This window comes from Microtus oregoni, unplaced genomic scaffold (genome assembly GCF_018167655.1).
Source record: "Microtus oregoni isolate MIOR12 unplaced genomic scaffold, Mior012 000140F_ref0000409, whole genome shotgun sequence".
NCBI classification, from domain to species: domain Eukaryota; kingdom Metazoa; phylum Chordata; class Mammalia; order Rodentia; family Cricetidae; genus Microtus; species Microtus oregoni.
The window spans coordinates 211,159-237,079 of record NW_024544790.1 but is presented as its reverse complement, the minus strand read 5'-3'; the positions used below and the strand labels follow the sequence as shown (position 1 = coordinate 237,079).

Below are 25,921 nucleotides of genomic sequence, written 5' to 3'. Positions count from 1 at the left end.
CCAGCACCCAGGAGGCAGAAGCAGGTGGATCTCTGTGAGTTTGAAGTCATCCTGGTCTACAGAGTGAGTTCCAGGACAGCTAGGGCTACATAGAAAAAACCCTATCTCAAACCCCACCTTCTAAAAAGGGAAGGTAGATCAAAATTTCTGATTTTATTTTGCAAAGCAGTATTTTTGAGTAACATGCCATTTTCTTTCTTTTTGACTATTGTTCCTATCCGTGCTTTTAAAAATTTCTGTATACTTACATTCCTCCTTCTCTCCCTCCCTCTTCCTCCCTTCCTCCCTTCTTTATTCTCCCTCCCTCACTTCTGGCTACCCTGGAGTTTGCTTTACAGATCAAGCGAGCCTTAAACTTATAGCGATCTGCCTCCTGCCTCCTGCCTCCCATGTTGAAATTAACAGTGTATGCCACTATGCCTGGAGATATTTCTCCTGTTTGTAACAAAATATATTTTGCCAAATCATTCTAAAACTTGTGAAAACACTCAGCTCACACTTAAACAATTGGAACTAGTTCAGAAGTTTTGGAATAGCCAGATATTTGAAATTAGAGACGAAATTGATTTTTTTTTTTTCTGGAAAGAGGCCCATAAAATAACTAGAACATTTCTTGGGGACATTACTCTAATGCTGATTATAATTCACAGGTAGGGGGTTTCAGATTGATTTCAAAAGCCCTTCAACATCTTTGAAGCACTTGGACATTTAAAAATTTTCCTGACCTGCAGTATAGCACCTACAATTTGATGTTTGAAATACTGGACTGTACTTTGCTCAGATGTTTTTCACCTCGAAAACTCTAGGACCTTATTTACATTGGATAACAAATGTGAGATGCTATGATGTTGCTTACACGATTCTGGTCATTCTTGAGCACTTATCATTCTATAGGTTTTGGGTGTTGTATTGCAGTTTATATGACTCCAGTACAGACTTGTGTATTAACCCACTTATTGGAGTTACTGGCATTGTAGGTTAGCCTGTCAGTAGGTAGGCAGGTAGGTCTGTCTGTCTACTGTGTGTATGTATGTATATATATCTATGTATATATGTGTGTGTGTGCATATGTACACATGTGTATAGTTGTATAGTGTGTCAGGTGCTCTATCAATCTTCCGCCTTGTTCCCTTGAGATAGGGTCTGTCATGGAACCTGAGCTAGGTTGGTAGTCAGCAAGGCCAGTGAACCCCTTCTTTGCTCCCCACCCCCATAGTGCTGGCATTACAGGCACACACACAGCCAGCCCTGACCTATTCCATGGGTGATGGGATTCCTACTCAGAGCCTCATGCTTATGCACAGGTGCTCTTAGGCATTGAGCTGTGTCTCCAAATCCTTATTTATTTGCTTATTTTTGGAGCCAGGGTCTCTCACGAGGCCCAGTCTGACCAAGGATAACCTTGAACTCCTGATCTTTCTGCCTCTATCCCAGCAGTGCTAGGATTGTAGGGGTAGGCTACCATGTCCAGCTGGCATTGTTTTTACTTGATGATTTTACACAATAATATTTTGATTTTGGCAATGTTTTTTCAAAGGTTTTAGAAAATTTCCAGTGTTTTTGTTTGCTTGCGTGTAAGTTCTAGTCTATTGGGAGGAAGTGAGCTTTTGTGACTCATCATAGTAAGAACATAGTTTTTCCTCCAATGTCTTTTGTTATTGTTGCTGTTGGCTTTTGAGATGGGATCTTTTTATTTATCCCAGCTCACAATGTAGTCCAGGCTATCCTTGAACTTCTTCCTGGTCCTTCTATCTCAGTCCTCCTGACTGATTGCCCCACTCCAACATCTTTAAGGGTTTTTATTTCGTTTTGTTTTACATCTAAAGCAAAGTGGCAAGAATAATACAGAACTCTACCTTTTGATTAGACTCTACCTGTAAACATTTCCACATGTGCTTTTTACTACACTTGATCTTAGCCAAAAGGCCGAGAAGCGATCCACATCTGCTTTTTCTGGCCAATAGTTTCCTCCTCATCAATTCTCTGAGGATAAGTTGTGGAATCTCACTGGTTTCCTAAGGACAAGAACTTTTTTCTGTAGAGCCTCAGTGGTGTTATCACGGCATATTTCAATCTCAATTGTTTTCTCAAATGATCATTTTGAAGCTAAAACTGATGGGAGTTGGTGTGATATTTCTTGTGCCTATATTGAAAAAAACTGATTTTAATCACTACATATAATCTAAATATCAGTAGATTATATGGCAGATGTTTTATATAGCATACTTTCTTCATATCATATGGAATATATGATTTGTAAAAGTATAACAAATACATAATGCACAAAATCCATGTCTAGTTTATGTGGTGTGGGGATGGAACCCATGGCTTCATGCATGCCGAGCAAGCACTCTACCAACTAAGCTACATACCCAGCCCAAAGGACTTTTCTTCTTCAGACAGTCTATGCTCTTGATTTTGAGCAGAATAACACGGTCACAGAAGCTAAGCTGCAGGCACTCAGAGTCTTCTTGAGGGGGTAAAAAAATTCTGTCCAAAGATCAAGCAATTGAACAGAGAGGTGCTACTTAACCTTTGCCTCCCCATTTTTCCATTACCAACCTTGTACCTGTCATTCTTTCCATTTCTCTCATTTCTAAGCACACTCTTTTGAACACACCCTGCATTTATGGCATGTTTCCATACGTTGTTAGTTAATGTTTCATGAGACTATTGGTGGATTTTGTGTTTCTAACTTCTGGGTTACCAGTGTACTAAGAAAAAAAATAGAAAGAAGACAAGAGAGATATCACTGGAGGATATGAGCATGCAAAAGTATGAGAAGAAGCACAAGGTATTTGTCAAGTTCTGTTAGCATTTGCTATTTGCTACAAGCCTGAGTTCTGACAGGCAGCATTAGGTCACTTTGAGCAGAGATTTTCCCTTGAAATGAGATGTGTAGCCTAAATGACTTTTGGCCTATATGGTGCACACCTATAATCCTAGCACTTGGGAGGTGGAGGAAGGAGAATCAGAAGTTTAAGGTCCTCCTCTGCTACATATAGGGAGTTTGAGGCCAGCCTGGGCTACAGGAGACCTTGTCTAAAAAATAACTTCATTTCGTATTACAAAATGTATTAGTGTTACTAATGACCAAGTCCCCACAACACAAGGTGGATGTGAAATGCAATTGTATGTTATCCTTGACTTTGAAATTTAAAATATCTGAACCCATCCTTTCTAAGGAACTAAATTTTAGTTATTTAAAAGGATAACTTAATTTTAGTTGTCCCTAAAAGTGACAGCATACCTGTTTCGCTTACTTGACTTTTATGTGGTACCTATCTTCTCTGGACCATCAGAGTTCATTTTCCTTTTTACTTCCAGCCTTTGCCTGAGGTGTGCAAGTCCTGCCTGTGATAGTCTTTAGTTCTGAGTCCCCAGAGGCCTCCGCATAGGAGCCAGTGCTTACTGAGGGCTTTTGTTTTGTTTTGTTTTTATACTATGGACACTCAACTTCTGCAGCCTCCTGAAATCATTGTAGCAACACTATGAAATAGGTGCTGTTCCTTTGGTCTATCTATATATAGATGTACAGAAGGGACAGCATGGGATTCCTGACGCTGCTTTAATAAGTTCTTACCAACTCAGTACCTGGAACACTCCCTTTTTTACTTGTAAGTCAGATGTTTAAAGTGGTTGATAGGATGTGTTCGTTCTGAAGTTACAGGAGAGATTGCTTAGTTTTTTGCCTTCTAGAGGCTGCTTGTTCATAGATATGCCCTCCTTCCTGAAAGCCAGAAGCTTAACATTGTCCAGTCTGTCTGCAATGTCCATTTCGCTATATTTCTCCTCTGATTCTGTCCTTCCTTCCTCTCTTAAGGTCCTGCATGATTATGTGGGTTTACCCTCACAACCCAGAATAAACATCTCTATTGGGTGAATTCCTTAGAAATGAGGAGTTCAGACTCTCTTCTCTCCAGCCTATGTGATACCTTCTGTCTTGTCATGACACAACAAGAAAGGCCCCTTCCACCACCAATAACTTTAACAGGATCACATTTGTAAATTCTTATGTCATAAAAGGTGCACAGGTTCTTAGGTTCTAAGAACTAGAATGTGAATATCTTTGGAGGGGCATGGGACATGAATTACCAATGTCTAGATGAGTTATTTGATAAGGAGAGCATATTCATTGTGCTCTCAAATCATGGGCTCTTGCAGTGAAGTATGGAGAAGGCCTCTTTAGAAATGTAATGAAAAAATAGTCTGTGTGTAGGAGTATGGTGGGGGAGTGGGGAGTGGAGGAGCTATTGGCCCTGGATTGGCCTAGCTGAGGAAGAAAGTACTGGTTTGAATCTATCAGGAGAGTCCAGCTTAGTAGGGTCATGCATAAGGTGAGACCTGAGGGCCACTCAGGAGGGGTCTACTTTGATTTGTAGTGACACAGACTGCTGGACCAAGTAACAAGGCATGTTAGGTAACATAGTAATGACGTAAAGCTGTTCATAATTATGCCCATCTTCAACATGACTCATAAAAAATCCAAGTCAGAGTAAGTCTTAAAAAAGAGAGAACCCCCAAAACCTTGGGACTGTTGGAGAGGAACAAACTGGGGAGTCATTTTTTTTTAATTATGAAAGTTGGGCCTTTACCTTAGGCTTGTTTTTAGCTAGCCCTTATGATTTAAGTTAACCCATATTTTTCTTTTTTTATTGCTTTATAAATAATACCATTGAAAATTTCCACTTCCTTCCCTCCTCCCATTTCCCTCCTGTTGCCCCACTATCCCTCCCCCTCCAGTCCTAAAAGAGGGCAGGGTACCCTGCCCTGTGGGAAGTCCAAGGCCCTCCCCCCCTCCATCCAGGCTTAGGAAGGGATGCATCCAAATAGAATAGGATCACAAAAAGCCAGTACATGCAGTAGAGACAAATCCCAGTGCCATTATCATTCGCTCCTCAGTCTGCCCCAATTGTCAGCCACATTCAGAGGGTCCAGTTTGATCCCATGCTTGTTCAGTCCCAGTTCAGCTGGCTTTGGTGAGCAACCATTAGCTCAGGCACACTGTCTCAGTGGGTGGACCAACCCCTCGCGGTCCTGACTTCCTTGCTCATGTTCTCCCTCCTTCTGCTCTTCAACTGGACCTTGGGAGCTCAGTCCAGTGCTCCAATGTGGGTCTCTGTCTCTATCTCCATCTGTCCCCAGACGAAGATTCTATGGTGATATGCAAGATAGTCATCAGTCTGACTACAGGGACAAGGCCAGTTCAGGCACCCTCTCCTCCACTGCCCAGGGTCCTAGCTGGGGACATCCCCGTGGACACCTGGGAACCCCTCTATAGCCAAGCCTCTTGCCAACCCCAAAATGGCTCCCTTAATTAAGACATCTTCTTCCCTGCTTCCATATCCATCCTTCCTCCATCTCAACCATCCCACTCCCCCAAGCTCTCACTGGGGAGTCTTTGTAAAGAGTACTTGAGAAACACACGAGAAAGTTTGGGCAAATCACTAGAAATGGGGCTAGGGATATAGCTCAGTGGTAGAGGGTTTACCTACTGTGTATGGAGCTTTAGGTTTAATTACTAATCCTGTCTAAAGAAAAGCAACAGTAGAAAGAAGGGGTGACAACATGCCTCAGCAGATAAAGGTGCTTGCTGCTAAGGGGGATGAATTAAGTCCTGTCCCTGGTAGTTACATGGTGGAAGTTGTTCTCTGACCTCCCCACACACTCTGTGGCACACAAGCACCCCCCTACATAAAAGCACACTATAAAGAAATGTATTTTTTAATGAAGTAGAGGGGGAAAAAAAGGGTGGAAAGGGTCTTCTGGGAGTAGGTGCTCCTGTTTTGTCCAAGTGGAATATTCAGACAAGGAACCAATTCCCAGGATGCAGCGAGGGAGGCCCCATCCACACTGCCATTAAGGAATTTCATTGTTGATAAGAGACGCAGACTTCCACACACTTGGTTTAAGGAACCCTGGGACACTGAAGGACTTGAACTCATTACACTTTTACCTAGGTTGCAGATTATCTCAGCCAAGGTTAATTAGTACCATAGTTATCCTGTGCGATGCTTTACATCTCTCAAAGCTTTATAGCTTATTGATTTTTCTTTTATTTATTTATTTTTTTTGTATGCTGTTTGGCTCTGTTCCAAGAAAGGACAGAAGGGTGTGGGGGTCAGATCACAGCCAAGGGTAGGGTCAAGGAAATAGTTTTTCAAAGGAAGAAGCTTTTCCCTTTCAGATGCAAAAACTGTGGTATTTTGGAAATGTTGGGGATAAATATAAAGGCACTTAGGGTTCACTAACCATGTGACATTGATAAAATTAGCATGCTTCAAACCTTGTTGTTCTCCTCTCCTAGACTTTTTGGGTCTTTTTGTTGCCCAATTAGGTTGTATAACCTGAGAGGCCATTACTCGCCACCCCCCATCCCTTATTTTCCTTATTTTATCCTTTTTGAGACAGGGTCTCATGTAGCTCAGGCAGGTCTTGAACTTTCTATGTAGCACAGACGTGCCCTGTTTTATGTGGTGCTGGGCCTCAAACACTAATCCTGCATGCTAGGCAAATAGTCTACCAACTGAGCTACATCCCAGGCCCCCAGTACCATCCATCTTTAGAGCTTGTCATGTTGTCTGAGGACTGAGTCGCTGTGTTCTCTATCCAGACGTCTCCTTCCTTCCAGTGTGGCTTCTGCATGCTTGCTCCCCATTGATATTATTTTGTGTGTCTCTGGATGAGCCCTTCTGAACCAGGCCCAATGAGACCTCTCCTGGTCCGTCCCTCTCTGGGGACTCTCCTGCAGCTTCTCATTGTATTTTTCTCTTTTCCTTGTTGCTCTGGGTATCATTCGAACTTGGGATATGTTTCCCTTTCTCTCTCATCTCCAATATCTTTCTTCTCCACTAACTCCTGTGTTAGCTAGTACATGTTCTTTAGAGTATTTTTACATTTTCATACTTATATACAATACACCTTGATCATACATATCCAACCCAAATCCTCCTCACCCACTGGACCCTCCCCATATTCCTCCTTCCCATCTTCATGTTCTCTTCTAGCTCACACATTTTTTAAAATGTGGATTTTTTTCCTTTGAAAGCTTTATGTAATATTTTTGATCATATTCTTTCCCCTCTACCAGTTCCTCTCAGATTCTCCCTCCCACACAGATTTATGTTCTCTCGGAAAACAAAATAAACAAAAAGCATAGACACAAACATGGAGTCTATTTTATGTTGACCAACTACTCCTAAGTATGAGGCCTGCTCTGGAAAATGGTTGTTATTATCCGTGTCATTCCATTGAAGAAAATGGGTTTTCCTTCTCCTAGTAGCTATCAATTGCAAACAGCTTCTTGGTTAGGGATGGGACTTTGTGTCCACTTACCCTTCTCCAGGCTGGGGTTTTATCTGACTTGAATTCGTGCAGGTCTTGTGCATGCTGTCACAGTCCCTGTGAGTTCTTATGTGCATCAGCTCTGTTGCGCCTGGAAAATTCTGTTTCCTTGGAGTTGTCCACCACCTTTTGGCTCTTACACTCTTTCTGCCTCTTCTTCTCCATAGTTCTTTGAGGGTCGACAGGAGGCGCATGATAAAAGCATCCCATTTGGGCTAAGTGCTGCAACAATGATTCTCAGCCTGTGGGTCATGACCTCTTTGGGTGTCAAACAAGCCTTTCATAGGGATCACCTAAGATCACTGGAAAACACAGATATACATTACAACTCATAACACTAGCAAAACTTACAGTTATGAAATAACAACAAAAATAATTTTATGGTTGGAGAGATACCACAAATGAGGAACTTTATTAAAGGCTCATACTGTTAGGAAGGTTGAAAGTCACTTTGCTAAAAAGTCTCTCACTCTCTGCATATTGACAAGTTGTTGGTCTCTGTATTAATTTACCACCTACAGAAAGAAACTTCTCAGATGAGGGTTGAATGATGCTCTGATCTATGGGTATAGCAATATGTCATTAGAAGTTGTTTTGTAGCCAGGTGGTGGTGATGCACACATTTAATTCCAGCAGTGGGGAGGCAGAGGCAGACAGATCTCTGTGAGTTCAAGGCCAGCTTGGTCAACAGAGCAAGTTCCAGGACAGCCAGGGCCACACAGAGAAACCCTGTCTTGAAAAACCAAAACTAACTTAATAAATATTTTTAAAAAATTTAAAAAGTTGTTTTGCTACTCTGTTTATTTAGTGGAATAATAGTATGTTTTCCCTCTGCCCTATTACCTATTTCGTCCCAGGTTCTTGACCTCATTAAAAGTGTCAGGTATGGTTTCCATATCATGGAGTGAGCCATAAGTCCAATAAAAAATTATTGGTTACTCTCATAACATTTGTGCCACTATTGCACCAGTGGGTATCTCTTGCAGGTAAGTGACACTATTGTAGCTCTTCCAGCTAGGACATTTTAAAAATTCATGTGTATGTACCACAGTGCACCAGTATAGGTCAGAAGACAACTTGTGGGAATGGGTTTTCTCCTTCCACCATGTGGGTTCTGGGAATTGAACTCAGATCCTTAGGCAAGTATTTTTTTTCATTGAGGCTTCTCACCAGCCCCTAACTAGAGGATCACCATGACTCTTACGCCTTAGGATTTCTTTATGTGTTTTTCCAGGAGAAGGCCATAGTAACTATTTCTGAACATGGCATGGACAGTGTGAACTAGTAGCCTCGTGAGACCTCAGTAATACATTTCACTCTCTGCCTTTAACTTGTTTCATTAAAATTGTACAGTGGACAGAGTCAATTGTTCTAAAAGGTCTGTGATAAAAAGTCAGCAATCTTCAACCCTTTCTTTGATATCCTCAATTCTACTCCCTTAATCTCAGGTTTCTAAATCATTGCTACCACATTATTCTTTTCAAATTTCCTTGGTGCAGGAGGACCATTTTATGACCAATGCATTTGCTTCCTCTCCATCCCCACCCTTACACTTCAGTTTGGGAAATGATTTTTGGTCTGGGGGTATTTAGAAATTTCATACCAAATGAGCACAAAGACAACTTAAAATTTCTCTCTCTCTCTCTCTCTCTCTCTCTCTCTCTCTCTCTCTCCTCCTCCTCCTCCTCCTCCCTCCCTCCCCTCTCTATCCTTATACTTTTTTTCTCTTAAAATATTTTAAAATTTAGAGATAGACTCTCATTTATGTAGGCTTGTTTTTTTTTAATTCTCTTCTTTCCTCCCTTTCTTTCTTTCTTCCTTCCTTCCTTCCTTTCTTTTTTTTTTTTGAGACAGACTCTCTCTTTATAGCCTTAATTGTCCTGGAACTCTCTATGTAGATCAGGCTGTGACCAGAATTTAAAGATCTGCCTACCTCTGCCTCCTGAGTGCTAGAAGTAAAGGTGTGTGCTACCACAGCTGGCTCTTTTTCTTTTTTCTTTTGGTTTTTCAAGACAGGTTTCACTGTCTAGCCTTGACTGTCTCGGAACTTGCTCCATAGACCAGGCTGGCCTCAAACTCCCAGAGATCTGCCTGCCTCTGCCTCCTGAGTGCTGGGATTAAAGGCGTACATCACCGCCACCCAGCCCCTTTGTCTTTTAAAAAAATATTTAGTTATTTATATTTTATGTGTATGATTGTTTTGCCTGCTTGTATGCTTGTGTACCACATACATGCCTGATACCTTTAGAGGACAGAAGAAGGCATCATATCTCCTGGAACCGGAGCCAAGGATGGCTGTGAGCTACCATGTGGGTGCTGGGAACCAAACCCAGGTCCTTTGCAAGAGTAACCAACACATGCTCTTAATTGCTGACCTATTCTCCAACGTTCAAGCATCCTGTTCTTGGTTGTTTTTTGTTTTTTTTTTTTTTTTACTTTGTTCGCAATAGTTCAGACCAGTATACTCCTTGATTATCATAGTCACTGATAATGGAAGCAATTTACCTTCAAAGTTGGACCTTATGTAGTAAACAAGGGTGAACTGATTGAAGAATCGTAGTACACCTCTGACAAGAACCCAGGGAACTTTATTACCATAGTAGGAACTTGAATAGAACCTAAATGGAAGCTGAGACTCTGAGTAGACATAGGACTTCTTAGTCTGTAGCAGCTCTTGTGATCTTACCTGCCTTTTCTTAGAAAATACACACAAGCGTTTATAAGCCTCTTGGCCTCCTAAACTGGGGGCTGCCTTCTCTCACTTCACTCAGTAATACTTAATCTAGCCCCCATTAGCCAGCCAAAGAAGATAGGGAAGCCAGGCTAAGAGTTAAGGGAAATTCAGAAACCAAGCATTCATTTCAATGAGAGGTATAATCCATTTTTCCCCAGCCCTTTCCCTCAGTGACTCTTGGAGCTTGCTTGGGTCCCAGGGTTCAGGTGGCTCCAAACGTTTCCTGGGGCACTAATAAAATCAGGTATTTTCCTAGAAATTCTTTGTTTAAGAAATTCCAGTTGTCAAGGATTTCCTTTAAAGCTGTCTGTGGCTTTTAGGGTGTGGTGGGGGGGAGTGTAAACAATCTTCTATGAGAACCCTGAGTAATTTTATTAGAACAGGTTGACTTACCCAACTGCAGTCTAATCTAACATCTTAAAACAACAACAACAAACATGGCTGGGCGTGGTGGCACAGGCCTTTAATCCCAGCATTCAGGAGGGAAAGGCAGACCAATTTCTGTGAGTTCAAGCCAGCCTGTTCTGTATAGTGAGTTCCAGGATGGCTAGAACTACATATTGAGACTCTGTCTCAAAAAAACAAACAAAAAACAAACAAAAAAACAAAAAAAACCCCAAAAAACAAACAAACCAAAAAACGTGAAACAAAACAGTTAATCATAGTAAACAGAACTGAGGAAAAGGAATTACCAGGTTAATGAAAACAGATTTTATTTTTAAACATCTTTCTAAGTTTTTGTGCTGTGACTCAACAAATCTGAACTTGTTTTCTTGGGGTTCGTTTGTTCAGTCATTCCTTCAGTTTATTTCTACTGTCTGGAAAGGCACACTGGTAAGGAAAAGTAACAACTGCCCTTCTCATCCAGAAGCAGGCAGCAGACAACTGAGAGAAGGGCGGTGAGGAGGAAAAGCCCTGTGCAAGGCCACAGACAGAAGCCTGGGGAGCTAAGCTACTCAGCGATCGCAGAGTTTACAAGGGTTTCATTTAGAACAAGGTGGTCTAGAGGGGTTCACTAATAGGACTTGGCAGATTGGATATGAAGAAAATGAAGCATTGCTAGATTTTTGACTCACAGGATGTACAAGAACAGGGAGAGGAGAGGAAAGAAGAGGAGAGGGGAGGGGAGGGAGAGTGAGTGTGTGTGTTTGGTATATGTATGTGTTTGTGCAGGTGTGTACCCATGTGCATACACATGTGGAGGTCACAGATTGATGTCTGGGGTCTTTCTCAGAGGTTCTCTTAGTTTTTTGAGACAGGGTTGGTTACTCACTGAACTTTGAGCTAATTGATTTGCATAATCTGGTTGGCCACAAGATCTCTGGGATTATACACATACATGTGAGCAACCTCATCTGACTTTTATTGGGTACTAGGGATCTTAACTCAAGTCCTCATGCCTGCATGGGAGGCACTTTAATCATCTGAGTTATCTTCCAAGGTCTCCTCTCTTTGTTTGTTTGTTTTTTTCTTTTTTGAGGCAGTCTCAGGTATCCCAGGGTGGCTTGGAATTTATTATGTAGCCAAAGATGATCTTGAACTTCTGATCCTCCTGCTTCTTTTTTGCTAGTGCTGGGATTGGATTGTAGGTGTTCGCCACCATGCCTGCTTTATAGGGTACCAGAAATCAAACCCAGGGCGTTGTGCATGCTGGGCAAGGGCTCTACCAGTGGAACGATATCAGCTCCTTTCTTCCTTTTTCTTTCCTTCTTCTTTCCCTCCCTTCTCTCTCTCTCTCTCTCTCTCTCTCTCTCTCTCTCTCTCTCTCTCTCTCTCTCTCTCTCTCTTTCTCTCTCTTTCTCTCTCTCTCTCTCGTGTATCTTACTATGTAACTCTAGCTTGCCTGGAACTAGCTCTGTAGACCAGAGCTGGCCATGAACTCACAGAGGTCCTCTAGCCTCTGCCTCCCTAGCACTGGAATTACAGGTGTGTGCCACCATTCTGTTTATGGAGTTCTAGGGATCAAACCCAGGGCTTCACATATGCCAGACAAGAATTTTGCTAACCAGACTATATACTTAGCTCTCTGATACACTGTTTTGTAAATGACTTGAGCGGAAGATGAGAACGGTGGTGAGAGGTACGTACAATTTGGGAAGGATGTATTAGGTGGCTGCTTTTCTCAGGAGCTCTGCAAGAACTGATCAGACACAGTACTCAAGGGAATGTTTTCTCAACAAGTGTTCCTCTAAAAATAAAGCAAAAAATATGGGGAATTACATCCTTGGAAGATGGTAAAGCTGGATTTGTTTTGTTAAAGGTAATCGACATGCCTGAACACAACCCTGGTGACTTGGGAGGAACAATGAGACTGGGATTAAGACGAACTGTTTTCACAACTGAAAATTCCATACTGAGTAAGTATCCCAGAGCTTTGATTTGTATACGACACTAGGAGTGGTTCAAATGGCTGTCCTACTAACCTTTTCCGCAGCTTTCTAGCTAGCCTGTCACCCAGTCACCTGCTCTTGCTGACCTGTCACTTGAGGAATTTACTTTCTCCCCATTCAAGTTCATTTAGAAGAGTATTGGTTATGTACAAAGTGTCCCAGAGATCAATGATAATTTGTGCCATACTATGTTTGTCCTGTCCCTGCAAAAATTCTCTTGAGAGCACTAATGCAAGTTTTTTTTTTTTTTTTGAGTTTATGGACCTACATTGAAAATGGCTTCCTCTTTCATTGTTTCCTTTTTGTGTGTTTGAGCCAGTGTGTGATGTGTGTGCTAGCCAGAATCCTAAATGAACATATTTGTACATTTCCACAATGGTAGTATTTATTGAATAACAAGGTATAGCAGTTTCAATGGCAGAAATCGTCATAAAATTTACTTATGCCTACTTTGGTAGTTTGGCTGAGGTGAATGCAAGTATTTTATTTCAGTCTTTTTAAGATTTTATTTTATTTATTTTTTATTCATTTTTTTTTCTGAGACAGGGTTTCTCTATGTAACAGCCCTGGCTGTCCTGGAACTCACTCTGTAGACCAGGATGACCTTGAACTCCAGAGCCGCCTGCCTCTTCCTCCTGAGTGCTGGGAGGTCCGCACCATCACTGCTGGGCTGATTGATTTTTACTTCTGTGTATGGGTATGTGCATGTGTGAGTGCCGGTGCCCCTGGAAGCCAGAAGAAGGTGTCAAATCCCTTGGAACTGGAGTTACAGGTGGTTGTGGCCTGCCTGATATGGGTGTTGGAAACTGTTGGGTCCTCTGCAAGAGCAAGCAACAAATGCTCTTAACTGCTGAGCTATCTCTCCATGCCCCTATGCTGAACTTAATTAGTGATATTAATTCTCATATCATATAGCACACAGGAAATATATCTGTATACCTCCATATGTATATATGGGTTACATAAGGAATACAAACTGAAGAGGCTGCAGCAAAGTTGAAGAGGTTTCAGAGTGGGCTGAGAAAGTCTGTATAGATAACGAAAGAGATCTGTGCCAAGAGTGAGCTGCTGGTTAGCATTGGGAGCTAAGCTGCAGAATTCAAGCCGATGGTGAAAAGGTCACACTGGGTCCAGAGCAGACACCAAAGCAGGAACTGGGTCAGGAGGTGATTCAGGTCTAGATGGGTGAACAGTTGAGCAGGTAATATCAGCAGTGAAGTACCAAGTGGACTCAGGGAGTCCTTGGCCTTTGATGAACAAACGGGGTATCAGATGATAGGCTGACATGGAGCCATGCCATAGCAGTGTTCAGTACCCATCATTTATAAAGGTCTAGGTGAGGGAATTATACTTTCCATGATCTGATGTGTCTGTTAAATTCTTAGGTTTGGCTCCTCAATATGGTTTTAATAACACCCATATGCCGTCACACTTTAAAGTTTCCTCAATAAACTTCCAGGATGGTGTCTCTCTCTCTCTCTTTCCCAGAATAAGTCATGTATCAGTTTGTACTCGATAGTTTGAGCCTGAAAAATGATGCAGTTTATGGATCCACCCAGGAGCTACCGTCATGCTTCTTCAAAATGGAGTTAAAATTTGCTTGTAAAGCTACAGTGCACAGCCTGTTAAACCAGTTGATACAATATGGAATAACACAGAGTAGGGTATATTCTGTTCTCTACACTGGGTTTCATTATTATGTAGTTCTGGTAGGCCTGGATTTCTGATTGTAGTTGAGGCAGGTTTTGAAGTCCTTGATGTCTGACCCCACTTCAAAGTGTGCCAACACATCTGGCTTTTGTTTCATGGTTTACTGTGTGACTTGCCTTATTTAGTTCCCCATTCCTGAACTTCCTGTAGAGAGGAGGATAGTTGTGTGTCTCCTAAGTCTGGGAGTCCGGAGAGATCACTCAGTGGCCAAAAGCACTTCCCACCAAGCTTGATGACCTACGCTTGATCCTGAGACCCACATAGTTGAAGAAGAGAATTGACTCTCGCAAATTGTCCTCTGACCTACACACACACACACACACACACGCACACACACGAGACAGAGAGAGAGACAGAGAGACAGAGACAGAGAAAGACAGAAAGACGGGAGGAGATAGGCAGTCTAGAAGACTTAAAAAAATAAACAGCCTGGCAGAGGCAGGCAGATCTCTAGCCAGCCTGGTCTACAGAGTGAGTTCTAGGACAGCCAGGGCTATTACACAGAGAAACCCTGTTTTGAAAAATCAGCAAACAAACAAACAAACAACAGGTTTCTGTCCCTCCAGTAGAAGAATCCCTGCATGGGGAGAGAGAAGAACCTGGCTTACTAGCTGATAATTTGCTGATTTTCCTGATCCCCACAGGGTTAATTATTATTTCTGTGGACCTTGTTTCATAGATTATCATATTATGTGAGAATAGCTTCATGTTAACCAAACCCCAGAGCCCATAATTTAATTTACTAAATGTATCTTGAGTGCCTGTCCTGTGCATATGCACCATGCTGGGTTCTGCAGCTCTAGCAGGGGCTGGACAGGAAGCAATCCTGTCTTCCCAGGGCCTCAAAACAAGTGAAAAAAATACGGCTGGGAAGGGCAAGGTGCTGCAGGGCCTGGAGAGCTCTGGTATCCAGAGCCATTCGTAAGAATATCTTCTGGGGCAGAGAATGGGGTTCAGTGGTAGAGCCCTAGCCCCACGTGTATGGGACCCTGTGTTCCAGCCCAGCATCATAAAAACCAAGAGTTGGGTAGGATGGTACCGGCTTGTGATCTCAGCACTCAGAAGGTAGAGGCTGGAGGATTAAAGTCATATTCAGAACCAAGACCCTGTCTCAGGTCCCACTTTCAAATAAAGCAAAACACCTTCCTAACTGAAGGAAGAGTAAGATTGAAAATACCGTTTCCTTAAAGGATGGTCTAAAGCTTGGGAAAAGCATAGTGCTTCTTAGCAAGCTTGAAGTTGAACAACCAAGTAGACCAGTGAACAGCCTTTCTTCCTTTCTGCAAGAGGTTTTTGTTCCTGCACTTTCCTTTACAAATGTAAGAGCTTTCTCTTTATGACTGTTAGTGCTTCTCTGCCTTTCAGTTCTTTTCAAAGTCTTTGAAACTTTGTTCTTGTAATTGTATAAGTGAAAAAAAAAACCCAAAATGGTTAGTGAAAAAGATGATCAAAATTATGTGTTGTGAAAGATTTGGTGATAACTGTATTAAACTTTTATAAAAAATCATTGTGTTTAATATATTTTAAGATTTTTATTGAGACATTGTTTCTCTGTGTAACAGTTCTGGCTCTCCTGGAATTCACTTTATAGACCAAGCTGGCCTCGAACTCACAGAGGTTCACTTTGAACTCACAGACATCTGTCTTCTGCCTCCCGAGTGCTGGGATTAAAAGTATATTGCCACCACTGCCTGGCTAGAATCTTTACCTTCTGAGACATCTCCATGACTGTGAATTTTATGAAACTTAAACATAGCACCAAAGATAATTTTTTATAGAGACATAAGACCCACAGCATATAATTCATCTGTTAGTATACAATTTGCTGGTTTCATTGTGCTCACAGAGCTGTTCAGCCATCACTAGGGTACCCATGAAGATGCCCTACTGTCATCAGTGTCAATTTTAGATCATTTTCATTACCTCCAATGGAAATTTCTGTACTGTGTTGTCACCTTTATTTCCTCAGCCTCTGGCAGTCATCGATCCACTTTTTAAAAATTTACCTATTCTGGCATTTTAATGTAAATGGAACCACATGAAAGAAGGCCTTTTATATCTGGCTTCCATCACTAAACACACTGCTTTCAAGTTTCATCCATGATAACACGCATCAGTATTTCCTTTCTTGTAATAGCTATATAATAGGCCATTGTGTGGTTGTATGGCAATTTCAAAAGTCTGCTTACAAGCTTATGGGCTGTTTTACTCAATGATTTATTAAACTTGATTGCTTTAATTTTATTCATGTATTAATTTTTTATATAGGGGCTAATATAGTCTAGGCTGGCCTCAAACTCACTGCATAGTCAAGGATGACTTTGTTCCTTCTGTCTTTCCCTTCTCTTTTGAGCTACCACTCCCAATTTAAGCCATGCCGGAGATCACACCCAAGGAACTTGCTCTACCAACTGAGCCACATATCCTCAGTTTCCTGATTGCCTTCATTTTAAATTGTCCTTCTTTCTTTACAAAAGGCAGGTGGTGTGTGTACCTGTGGTCTTTAGCAAGCATAAAGTTTTGCCTCCCTACCTGGTGAAACTAGCTTCCCATGAGGTCTTTAGCAATGACTGTTAAGTGCTAACAACTTTCGCCATTATTCTATTGAATGTCTTTTATTAACAAACAAACAAAGCCTTGTAATATTGTGGGCTTTTGGCTCCCTAGGTAGAATATTTATTTTGTAGGATCTTATTTTTTCACAAACTGATACATTTATTTTGTAGGCTTCTTTTCTAGTCAGCACAATACAAAATACATTTGCCTATGCTACCTGTAAAAATGATTTACCATTTTGAGCTGGGCACGTGACACACACCTTTAATCCCAGCAGCTGGGAGGCAGAGGCAGGGGCATCTCTGTGAGTTCAAGACCAGCCTAATCTACATAGTGAGTTCCAGGACAGCCAGGAATACACATTGAAATCCTATTTCAATCCAAAACCAAAAACTAATGAAACAAAATGATTAAAATGATTAACAATTTTGATAGAAATTGTTTTTATGCTATCTTCTTTTAATTTCAATTTGATTTGTAGGCCTGTACTCAGTGCTTTGTACTTAGGGAGAAGCAGGAAAGTAAAGAAGTCTTTAATAAAAGGTTGCCCTCCAGCAGAAGAAAGCTTGAATACTTTTCTATTGAGGGACAATTCTTGCTTATCTTCTGTCACTTGTTAATCCAATAAGGGTTGTGAAAAATTGAATTCACTCTTTCTGAGCCAGGGATTATATGTATAAATTTATTTGAACAAAGGTACCTGTGGTCATTATTTACCCTGTTTATAAAAACTGTATTCATAAGAGTTTGTTTCTGTTCTGTGTCCTGTGTGGATGTGTTCTTTGAGATTGGGTTTTGTTTTGTCTATTTGTTTCAAGGGCCTTAGGAGATGAGAATGTAACTCAATTGATAGAATGCTTGCGTCTGACGCGTGAAACCCTGAGTTCCATCCCCTGCACTGAATGAGCAGGACCTCCTGGTGGTGTGCATACTTGTAATCCCGGCACCTGGGAGGTAGAGGCAAGAGGATAAAAAAATTCGATGTCAAGAAAGGCAGTGGTGGCCTGTACCTTTAATTCCAGCACTTTGGGAGGCAGTGGCATACATATTTTTGAGTTTGAGGTCATCCTGGTTTATGGAGAGAATTCCAGGACTGCATAGAGAAACCCTATCTTGGAAAACAAAACAAAACAAAAAGCAAAAGAAAAATCCAAGGTCATATTTGGCTATATAGTAAGTTTTGAGGCCTGCCTGCCTCAAAGTGGGGCAAGGCCCTTTAAATAAAAGGGCCAATGGTAGTGTGTGTGGAATTGTTGAAGCTGGTTTAAAGGCCGTTAAACATCAGCTGTTTTTCTAAACTGTTTATGACTCTCTAAGTTTGTGTATTTGTGGTCTTTTCTGAACTTTATTGTGCTTAATCTCTATATTCTTTTATTGTAGCATAATTTTATGTATCTGGGTTTTGTGTCCGTTTAGGCTTTAGTATGTGTATATATGTATTTTTAAAATTTAAGTTTATTTATTTATTTATTAAAAATTTCCACCTCCTCCCCTCCTCCCATTTCCCTCCCACTCCCCCCACTCCCTCTCGAGTCCTAAGAGAAGTCAGGGTGCCCTGCCCTTTGGGAAGTCCAAGGCCTTCCCCCCTCCTTTTGAGAATTTCATCATGAGTGCTGAATTTACATCACTTCACTTCTCCCCAATCCAACTTCTCCTGTGTATGCACCTCAAATTCACAACCTCTATGATTATTGTTATTGTTGTTGTTTTGTGTGTGTGTGTGTGTGTGTGTGTGTGTGTGTGTGTGTGTGTGTCAAACCTACTGAGTCCATTTAGTGTTTACTTGTATGTACATGTGTGTTTAGGACTGACCACTTGGGACTGGATAACCTGTCAACAAACTTGTCCTTAGAGAAAACTGAAACACACAGAGAGCTGTAGTTTTGAGTCAGGGTCTCATGTAGCCCATATTGGCCTGGAACTCACTATACAGGCAAAGACCTTGACACCTGATCTTTCTGCCTCCACCTCTCACTTATGAGATTACCAGACTGCTTGTCAGTCATTGTTCTTGTCTCTGTCTTCTTCCCCCATCCCCAGTAGTTCTTGTTACTCGGGTTTGCTTTGAGCTCTTGGGCTCAAGTGTTCTGAATGCTGAGGACTTCAGGTGTGTTCCAGTGTACCTGGCCCCGGGTATATAGTGTTTAATTGAGTTAAGGGGCCCTAATGTGCTGATTCATTTCCTACCGATAACCATTTCAGATTGGTTCCAGCGTTTTATAAGAAAAGTGCTGATTGGGACATCTCCACACGGGCTTTTTGTTCCTTTCAATGTTTCCTTAAGACGGGTTTCCAGAAGTTGGGTTATTAGGTCCAAGGCTATGAGCACTTTATGACTGGTAATTCTGCCAGATTGTTTGAACCCGATTGTTTGAAAGAAGGGTGAGTAAGTTCAGAATGACATCAGCTCTGCCATTGTCCTCCATTCCCTAGTTTTCTGCTCACATCATTAGTTTGCCTGCTCTGTTATCGAGATCAGAAGTTAATCTTCATTGCTGCCTTTGACTGACTTTTTCCATTGCTACACAGGCCCTTTTCTTCCCCAACCAATTGTTGGTTTGCTTGAGTGGAGATTGCTTAGGTCTCAGGTTTTGTTAGCAGGGAGAGGTCTTTCCGTCCCCAAGTCTGTCACCCAAATGATCGAAACCAGTGGTTGATGCATTTTTTTTTTCTAATTCAGAAGCAGCCATCACGCTGTTCAGGTAGGCAATATAACTTTATTGGTGGAAACTGAAGTTTAATCTTGTCTCATTTTCTGTGACTTTTGAAAATTTTCCTAAATGTTTGAGATAAAGAAAGCAAACAAATATGAAAGGTCATTGTTGGTGATGGGCTGGACCAGGAGGTTGGCTGAATCGTGAACAAGAAGCAGCAGCACATGGTAGGGAGAGGAGTGAAAGATGGCATCCTCACTTCCTATCTGCCTGTTAGCTATCCTGCTAAGTGGCATAGAAGAAAGACCAAGCTACTTAATACAGCATCTCTGTTTTTGACAGAGAAAATGGTTGGCTGAAGGCAAAAGAGCATCTGGGAGGTTGGGAGAGTCAGAGCCAGGTCATGTGACACTGTCCATATGTTGGCTTCTAGCCTTCTACTGAGTGCCTCTCTGGCCCTACAGTATCATTGTTAAAAAATTACTCTCTAAAATATATTTTTTTTCAGTAGAGGGGATTGAACTTGAGCCTCAAGCAAGCACTTTGCCACTGAACCACATCCTCAGTTCTTTTTACTTTTTTTATTTTGAGATGGGGTTCTCATTCAGTTGCCCATGGTAGGTCTTTCTTTCTTTGTTTCTTTCTTTGTTTCTCTCTTTGTTTCTCTCTTTGTTTCTTTGTTTCTTGCTTGCTTGCTTGCTTGCTTGCTTGCTTTTGAGACAGGGTTTCTCTGTGAAATAATCCTGGCTATCCTAGAACTCTCTTTGTAGACTAGGCTGGCCATGAACTCAGAGATCCGCCTGCCTCTGCCTCCTGAGTGCTGGCATTAAAGATGTGCACCACCACCGTCTGGCCTATTTTTTAAAATTGTTCATTTATTTATTTTCTATGACTATCTATACCCATTTTCTTTCTTTAGTGTCTAAGCACATTTTTAAGCACACTGTACCCTTTTCAGAGTTTGCTTTGGCCTGGAACTGACTTCTTGTGCTTCTGTAGCCTTCTCTGTGTGAACCAAACGTTAAACTGCTAAGCAGTGGTAAGGCCCTCCATTGTGTGGCTCTACTTAGCACATGGTGTGTCAGCTGGCTATGTCCCCTTCAGGTTGGTAAGAGTGGAGCCTCATGCCTGTGGGCCCTGACTTGGAGCCAATCTATCTGCCCCAGCTCTGGGAAGCTTCTGGGTCCACACTGCAGTAAGCATTTCTACCTAGTCTCCCACCACCAAGTAGCTTGCCACTGCTCATAAACCCCATTCAAGTGCTCAGTAGCAGGGCCTTTTTAAAGAGCCATGCCTCTGTATGCCATGAGCACCAAGCCTACTTGGAACATTTTTTTGCCTGCAAATAATGACACCAACACTTGTTATTAATTATAAAAGCTTGGCCTTAGCTTAAGCTTGTTCTCCACTACCTCTTATAACTTAACCCATTCACATTAATCTACACTCTGCCACATGGCATTGTTTTTCTTTTGTCCCATACCTCCTGTTTTTTTCCTCTGTCTCTCTCTAGCTAATCCAGTCTTTCTTTTTCCCAGAGTTCTCTCTTTTCCTGGAAATCCCGCCTATTCTCTTCTTGACTAGCTATTGGCCATTTAGCTCTTTATCAAACCAATCAGAAGGTGCCTTGGCAAAGACACGTTTTTTACAGGGTAAACAAATATTCCACAACAAATGGGAATCAATTGGACTGGGGACATAGCTCACTGTTGGAGTATTTGCCAATCATGTATGAGGCCCTGGTGAGCCTCTGCACCGGGGTGGGTTGGGGTGAGGCTGGCTTGAGAAGAGGGGAGCAAATAACCTTTGTTTTTTTTTTACAGGTTCTCTCTCTTCCCTCTACTGCTGTCTTCTCTCTCTTTTTTAAATAAGGAGGCTTGGGGATATAGCTCTGTGGTAGAATGCTTGTCTAACATACACAAGGCTCTATCCTCAGCATCTGACAAACAAAATCCATGAAAGACAATAAAGCACTGCAGTGTAGGGTTGAAAGCAGGATGATGTGTTTAAATTGTGATGTTTTATCCTCAAAAGTTTGACACACTGATCTGGAGAGGTGGCTCAATGGTTAAGAACACTGACTGCTCTCCAGAGGACATGGTTAGATTGCTAACACCCACATGGTGGCTCACAATCACCTGTAATTTTAGTTCCAGAAGATCAAATGCCCTTCTGGTGTCCTTAGGCACCAGGCACTCAAATGGTATACATTCAAATATCTGATAAAATAAATAAAATATATATAAAAATGACATTAAAGCTGATCAAAAAACATAAAATTAGGGAAGGGGAAGCTGTTTAGATATTGAAAATGAATGCATTGTTCCATAGAAGTGGAAGGAACGACATTGAAGTCCAAAAGTAGCAAGGAGAGGAGTAAATTAGAAGCAGGCCCTGATTCTTTACTTTTGTTTTCTTTATTTATGGCGTTGGGGATAGAGAACCTTGTGCATATGAGACATGTTCTCTCTGAGATACATCCCTAGCCCTTGGGCTTGGGGGCTGCCTTTCACTATATAGCCCAGGCTTGTCTGGAACACTCCATCCTGCCTTTACCTCCAAGGGGCTGGGGGTTCTAGGCATGCACTGCTGTATTCAGGTCCTGATTGTGTACTTTCCAATGTGCACCACTTCAGTTATTCCTGTTACAGCCTCGGACCCAACGACCGTTTTACACAGGACAGAATCTTTGTCATCCAGGTCACTTGTTAGAAAACCACTGAGCCGACTCTTGACCTTCACATGATATGGAATAGCTGGAACTTAAAGAGGAAAAATCCAAACAGTTCTCAAAGCAAAAAGTCCTTTCTGTTGATAGCTCCAAGTAAGGTTCCATGGGTTCTAGGATCAGTGTCTTGTGGGAGCAGGGGTCTAAGAAAGTAAGACCCTACCCTGGGCTCCTTATGGAAGTGTCTTTGGCTGGGCATGGTGGCACACACCTTTAATTCCAGCACATGGGAGGCAGCACTCTTGAGTTTGAGGCTAACCTAGCTAACAGAGTTCCAGAACAGCCAGGGCGACACAGAGAAACATTATCTCAAAAAAAAAAAAAAACAATAAACAACAATAGCAAAAAGAAAGTTTCCTTGTCTGCAAAGGAGGCACAGGAGTGCTGAATCAATATTGGATAGAAGGCTTGCCAGAGAGCTCGCTTGGTGACGTGCTTGTCTTCAAGTATAAGTGACGACACAGTGAAACCACTGAAGTGGCCTACTCCATGAGTAGAAAGAAAGGTTTATTGGGGACCAAAATGCCAAGGCTGGGGGGTGGGGTGTGGTGAGAAACAAAATGATGGAAGAGCAAGTGGATTTTATATGACAGGATAAATAACCTGTTGAATCTGTATAATGTTACTTGTATATTACTTGTACTTTACAGGGCTGACTGTTTGGCAATGGACAACCAATTGCTGTGCTCTTCCCTGGGGAAGACCGCCTCTCCCACTCCCAGCTTTCCTCAGTTCTTTGGAGGGTTGGGGCAGTGTGGGCTTTCCCCCAGCCGGTTTGACATGCTCATTGTTGCCATCCTTGTTCAGCTCAATTTGGAGAGTCATGTAGTGAGACTTTATGAGCATAATTTCTGATATTATTATTTTTAAAATTTAATTTTATGTATATGAGTGCTCTTAACTGCTGAGCCATCGCACCAGCCCTTAAGCTTATTCTTAACTCAGAACTTTAAAGCATCACCATGGGTTGCTTTTCTGAGTTTATTTCTAATAGATTTGTAAGCAATAAAAGATTTTAAATGCATAAAATAAAAATTACAAACAGCTGGATGTGGTGGCTCAGCCAGTAATCGCAGCTACCCCAGAAACTGAGGCAGGAGAATCACAAATTCAAAGCCTTCATGGGCTACAGAGCAAGTTTAAGGCCAGCCCAGGGAATTAATTTAGTGAGACCTTGTCTCAAAATAAAGAACTTTTTAAAATTAAAGTAAGACTGACAAAGACAGTGTGACTTAATCAATGTTTGAACACTTCCCTAGTGTATCCAAGGACTTAGGTTTAATCTTTAGTACCAATAAATAAGTAAATTGATAACAAAAATTCCAGAAATGTCTCATACACTATGTGCATTGTATATGCATGTTCCATTTATTCATCCCAAGTCTGTCACTACCTGCTGTGTGATAAGTGTTGCTGTTAAAGATCAGACAGGTCCCTATTTTGTCTTTTACCACATAGAACTTATGTTCTACATCCTTCCTTTCTATTTTTATTTCATTATCTAGAAATAACAATAACAGTTATAGATTTGATTTCTTTACTGTTTTAATACTTGGATTTATTTGATCTTCACAATGACTCTATAAAGTGGGGATAATCATAATTCCCATTTCACAGATAGGGAAAACTGAGGCATCAAGACTAGCTCATTTACCCAAGGTACATATCTGTTTAATAGCATAGAGGTATTTAAAGCCATTTAGTCTGGCTTCAGAGTCTCTGTCTTCTCCTTCTCCCTCCCTCTTCCTGTCGCCTGTGAGATAGACACCTTAGCAAGTACAGACTGCCTTACGCTAGATAATAGTTCATAAATCACAAAGTTTCTGAGGTTCACACAGAGTTGGTGTAATGCCTCCCTACTTTCCAACTGTGTATCACTGCTCTTTCCCATTTTTCTTTGTATGAACCAATAGTTTTAGTACAGAGGTGATCTTGAATGACCCCACCCTTTGGCAGTATATCAGCAGTATATTTCTCAAAGGTCTCTTTTGCCTCAACTCTCCCCACTTTTCTCTAAAACATTTTTTTTAATTTTTAGAGATGGGGTTACTCTGTGCAACAACAGCTCTGGCTGTCTTGGAACTCACTGTGTAGACCAGGCTGGCCTTGAACTTAGAGATTTGACTGCCTTTGCCTCCCACTGCTGAATTAAAGGCATGGGCCACCATCGCCTGACTTCTCTAGAATACCTTAACTGTTCACTATTATTCATTTCATCACCACACACCCTGTCTGTATGGGCAGAATCGCAAACAGAAGCTTGCCTATGATCATCACTCATTCAGAGGCATGTAATTGGTATGTTTTTGTTCCAAGTCAAAAGCTCAAAGTCATGAGGCATTAATTTGATCTTTCTCAGTGGAGACTTCCTATTGCAACTTCATGATGTCTTTGAAAATCTATAGCTAGTCTGTCTACCGAGCAGAGCGTGGCTCCTGATTCTGGTAGAGCTTGACTGGGACTCCAGCCCTTTTTGTTCCTTGATATGTGCTGGGGATCTGAACCACGAGGGTTGATGCTGTGGAGATCGTCACTGCTTTCTCAGTGGGTTCCAATATTGCACCCTAATTGAATGGCGTTTGCTGATGGAACTGGCTCTGTCCATGTGATCCTGTAGTCACTGCGCATCCATTTTGTAGACTGCTGTGCCCAAGGTCTTGCTGAAGGTGGTGCACTGAGCCGTGGTGGTGCAGCTACAAGGCCCCCTTGCCTGATTTGCAGCCACACGCTCCTGATTGAGCATAGGTAAACAAGGTGATATTCAATCCACCAGCCTTTTCATTTTGATGCTCACATTGTTTCCATGTGTCGTCTGTTAAATAACGCAACAGTGAACATCTTTGTGCTTTAGTCTTTGTCTTCATTTTACCGCTCCCCGCAAACCTCTGGCAGTGTTAGGGAATCAAACCTAGAATCTGTCTATGAGAGTTGTGGTGTGTGCGCCTGTGTGTATGTGTGTGTATGTTAGTGTATGTGGGCACGAATGTGCCATACCATGTGTGTGTGTTTATATATATTTTTGTGCACATATGTACTGTATAGAGGCCAGAGAACTCTGGGGTTCATTCTGGCCTTTGACTTTGTTGAGGAAGGTCTCTCTGGTTTCATTTGTTGTGCTATGTACTTCAGACTGCCTGGCTGAAAGCTTCCAGAGAGTTCTCCTGTCTCTATCTTCCACCGTGCTGTAGGAATGGTGGAATAACAGATGTGTACCACATTAGATTTTTTACATGGGTTTCGTGAACTGAACTTGGGTTGTCAGGCTTTTGAGGCAAATGCTTACACATGCTGAGCCATCTCCCCAGCCCAAATCCAGGATCTTGTGCCTGCCAAACTAGCACTCTAGCGCTCACACACACCACCACTGAACTACACTCGTAGTCCAGAAGTCTAGTGTTAGGTCACACACACCACTGAACTACACTCGTAGTCCAGAAGTCTAGTGTTAGGTCACACACACCACTGAACTACACTCGTAGTCCAGAAGTCTAGTGTTAGGTCACACACACCACTGAACTACACTCGTAGTCCAGAAGTCTAGTGTTAGGTCACACACACCACTGAACTACACTCGTAGTCCAGAAGTCTAGTGTTAGGTCACACACACCACTGAACTACACTCGTAGTCCAGAAGTCTAGTGTTAGGTCACACACACACCACTGAACTACACTCGTAGTCCAGAAGTCTAGTGTTAGGTCACACACACCACTGAACTACACTCGTAGTCCAGAAGTCTAGTGTTAGGTCACACACACCACTGAACTACACTCGTAGTCCAGAAGTCTAGTGTTAGGTCACACACAC

The 25,921-nt window shown here is 41.9% G+C and overlaps 1 protein-coding gene across 3 annotated transcripts in view; it reads left to right on the top strand.

Moving 5' to 3' along the window:
• The window catches only part of LOC121444776 (CTP synthase 2), a 123,781-nt gene that overhangs the window by 65,564 nt on the left and 32,296 nt on the right, over positions 1 to 25,921 (top strand). For all 3 annotated transcript variants that reach the window (XM_041646694.1, XM_041646695.1, XM_041646692.1), the window contains exon 14: positions 12,339 to 12,435. In XM_041646694.1, the coding sequence (XP_041502628.1) occupies positions 12,339 to 12,435 (97 nt within the window). The remainder of the gene's footprint in view (positions 1 to 12,338; positions 12,436 to 25,921) is intronic.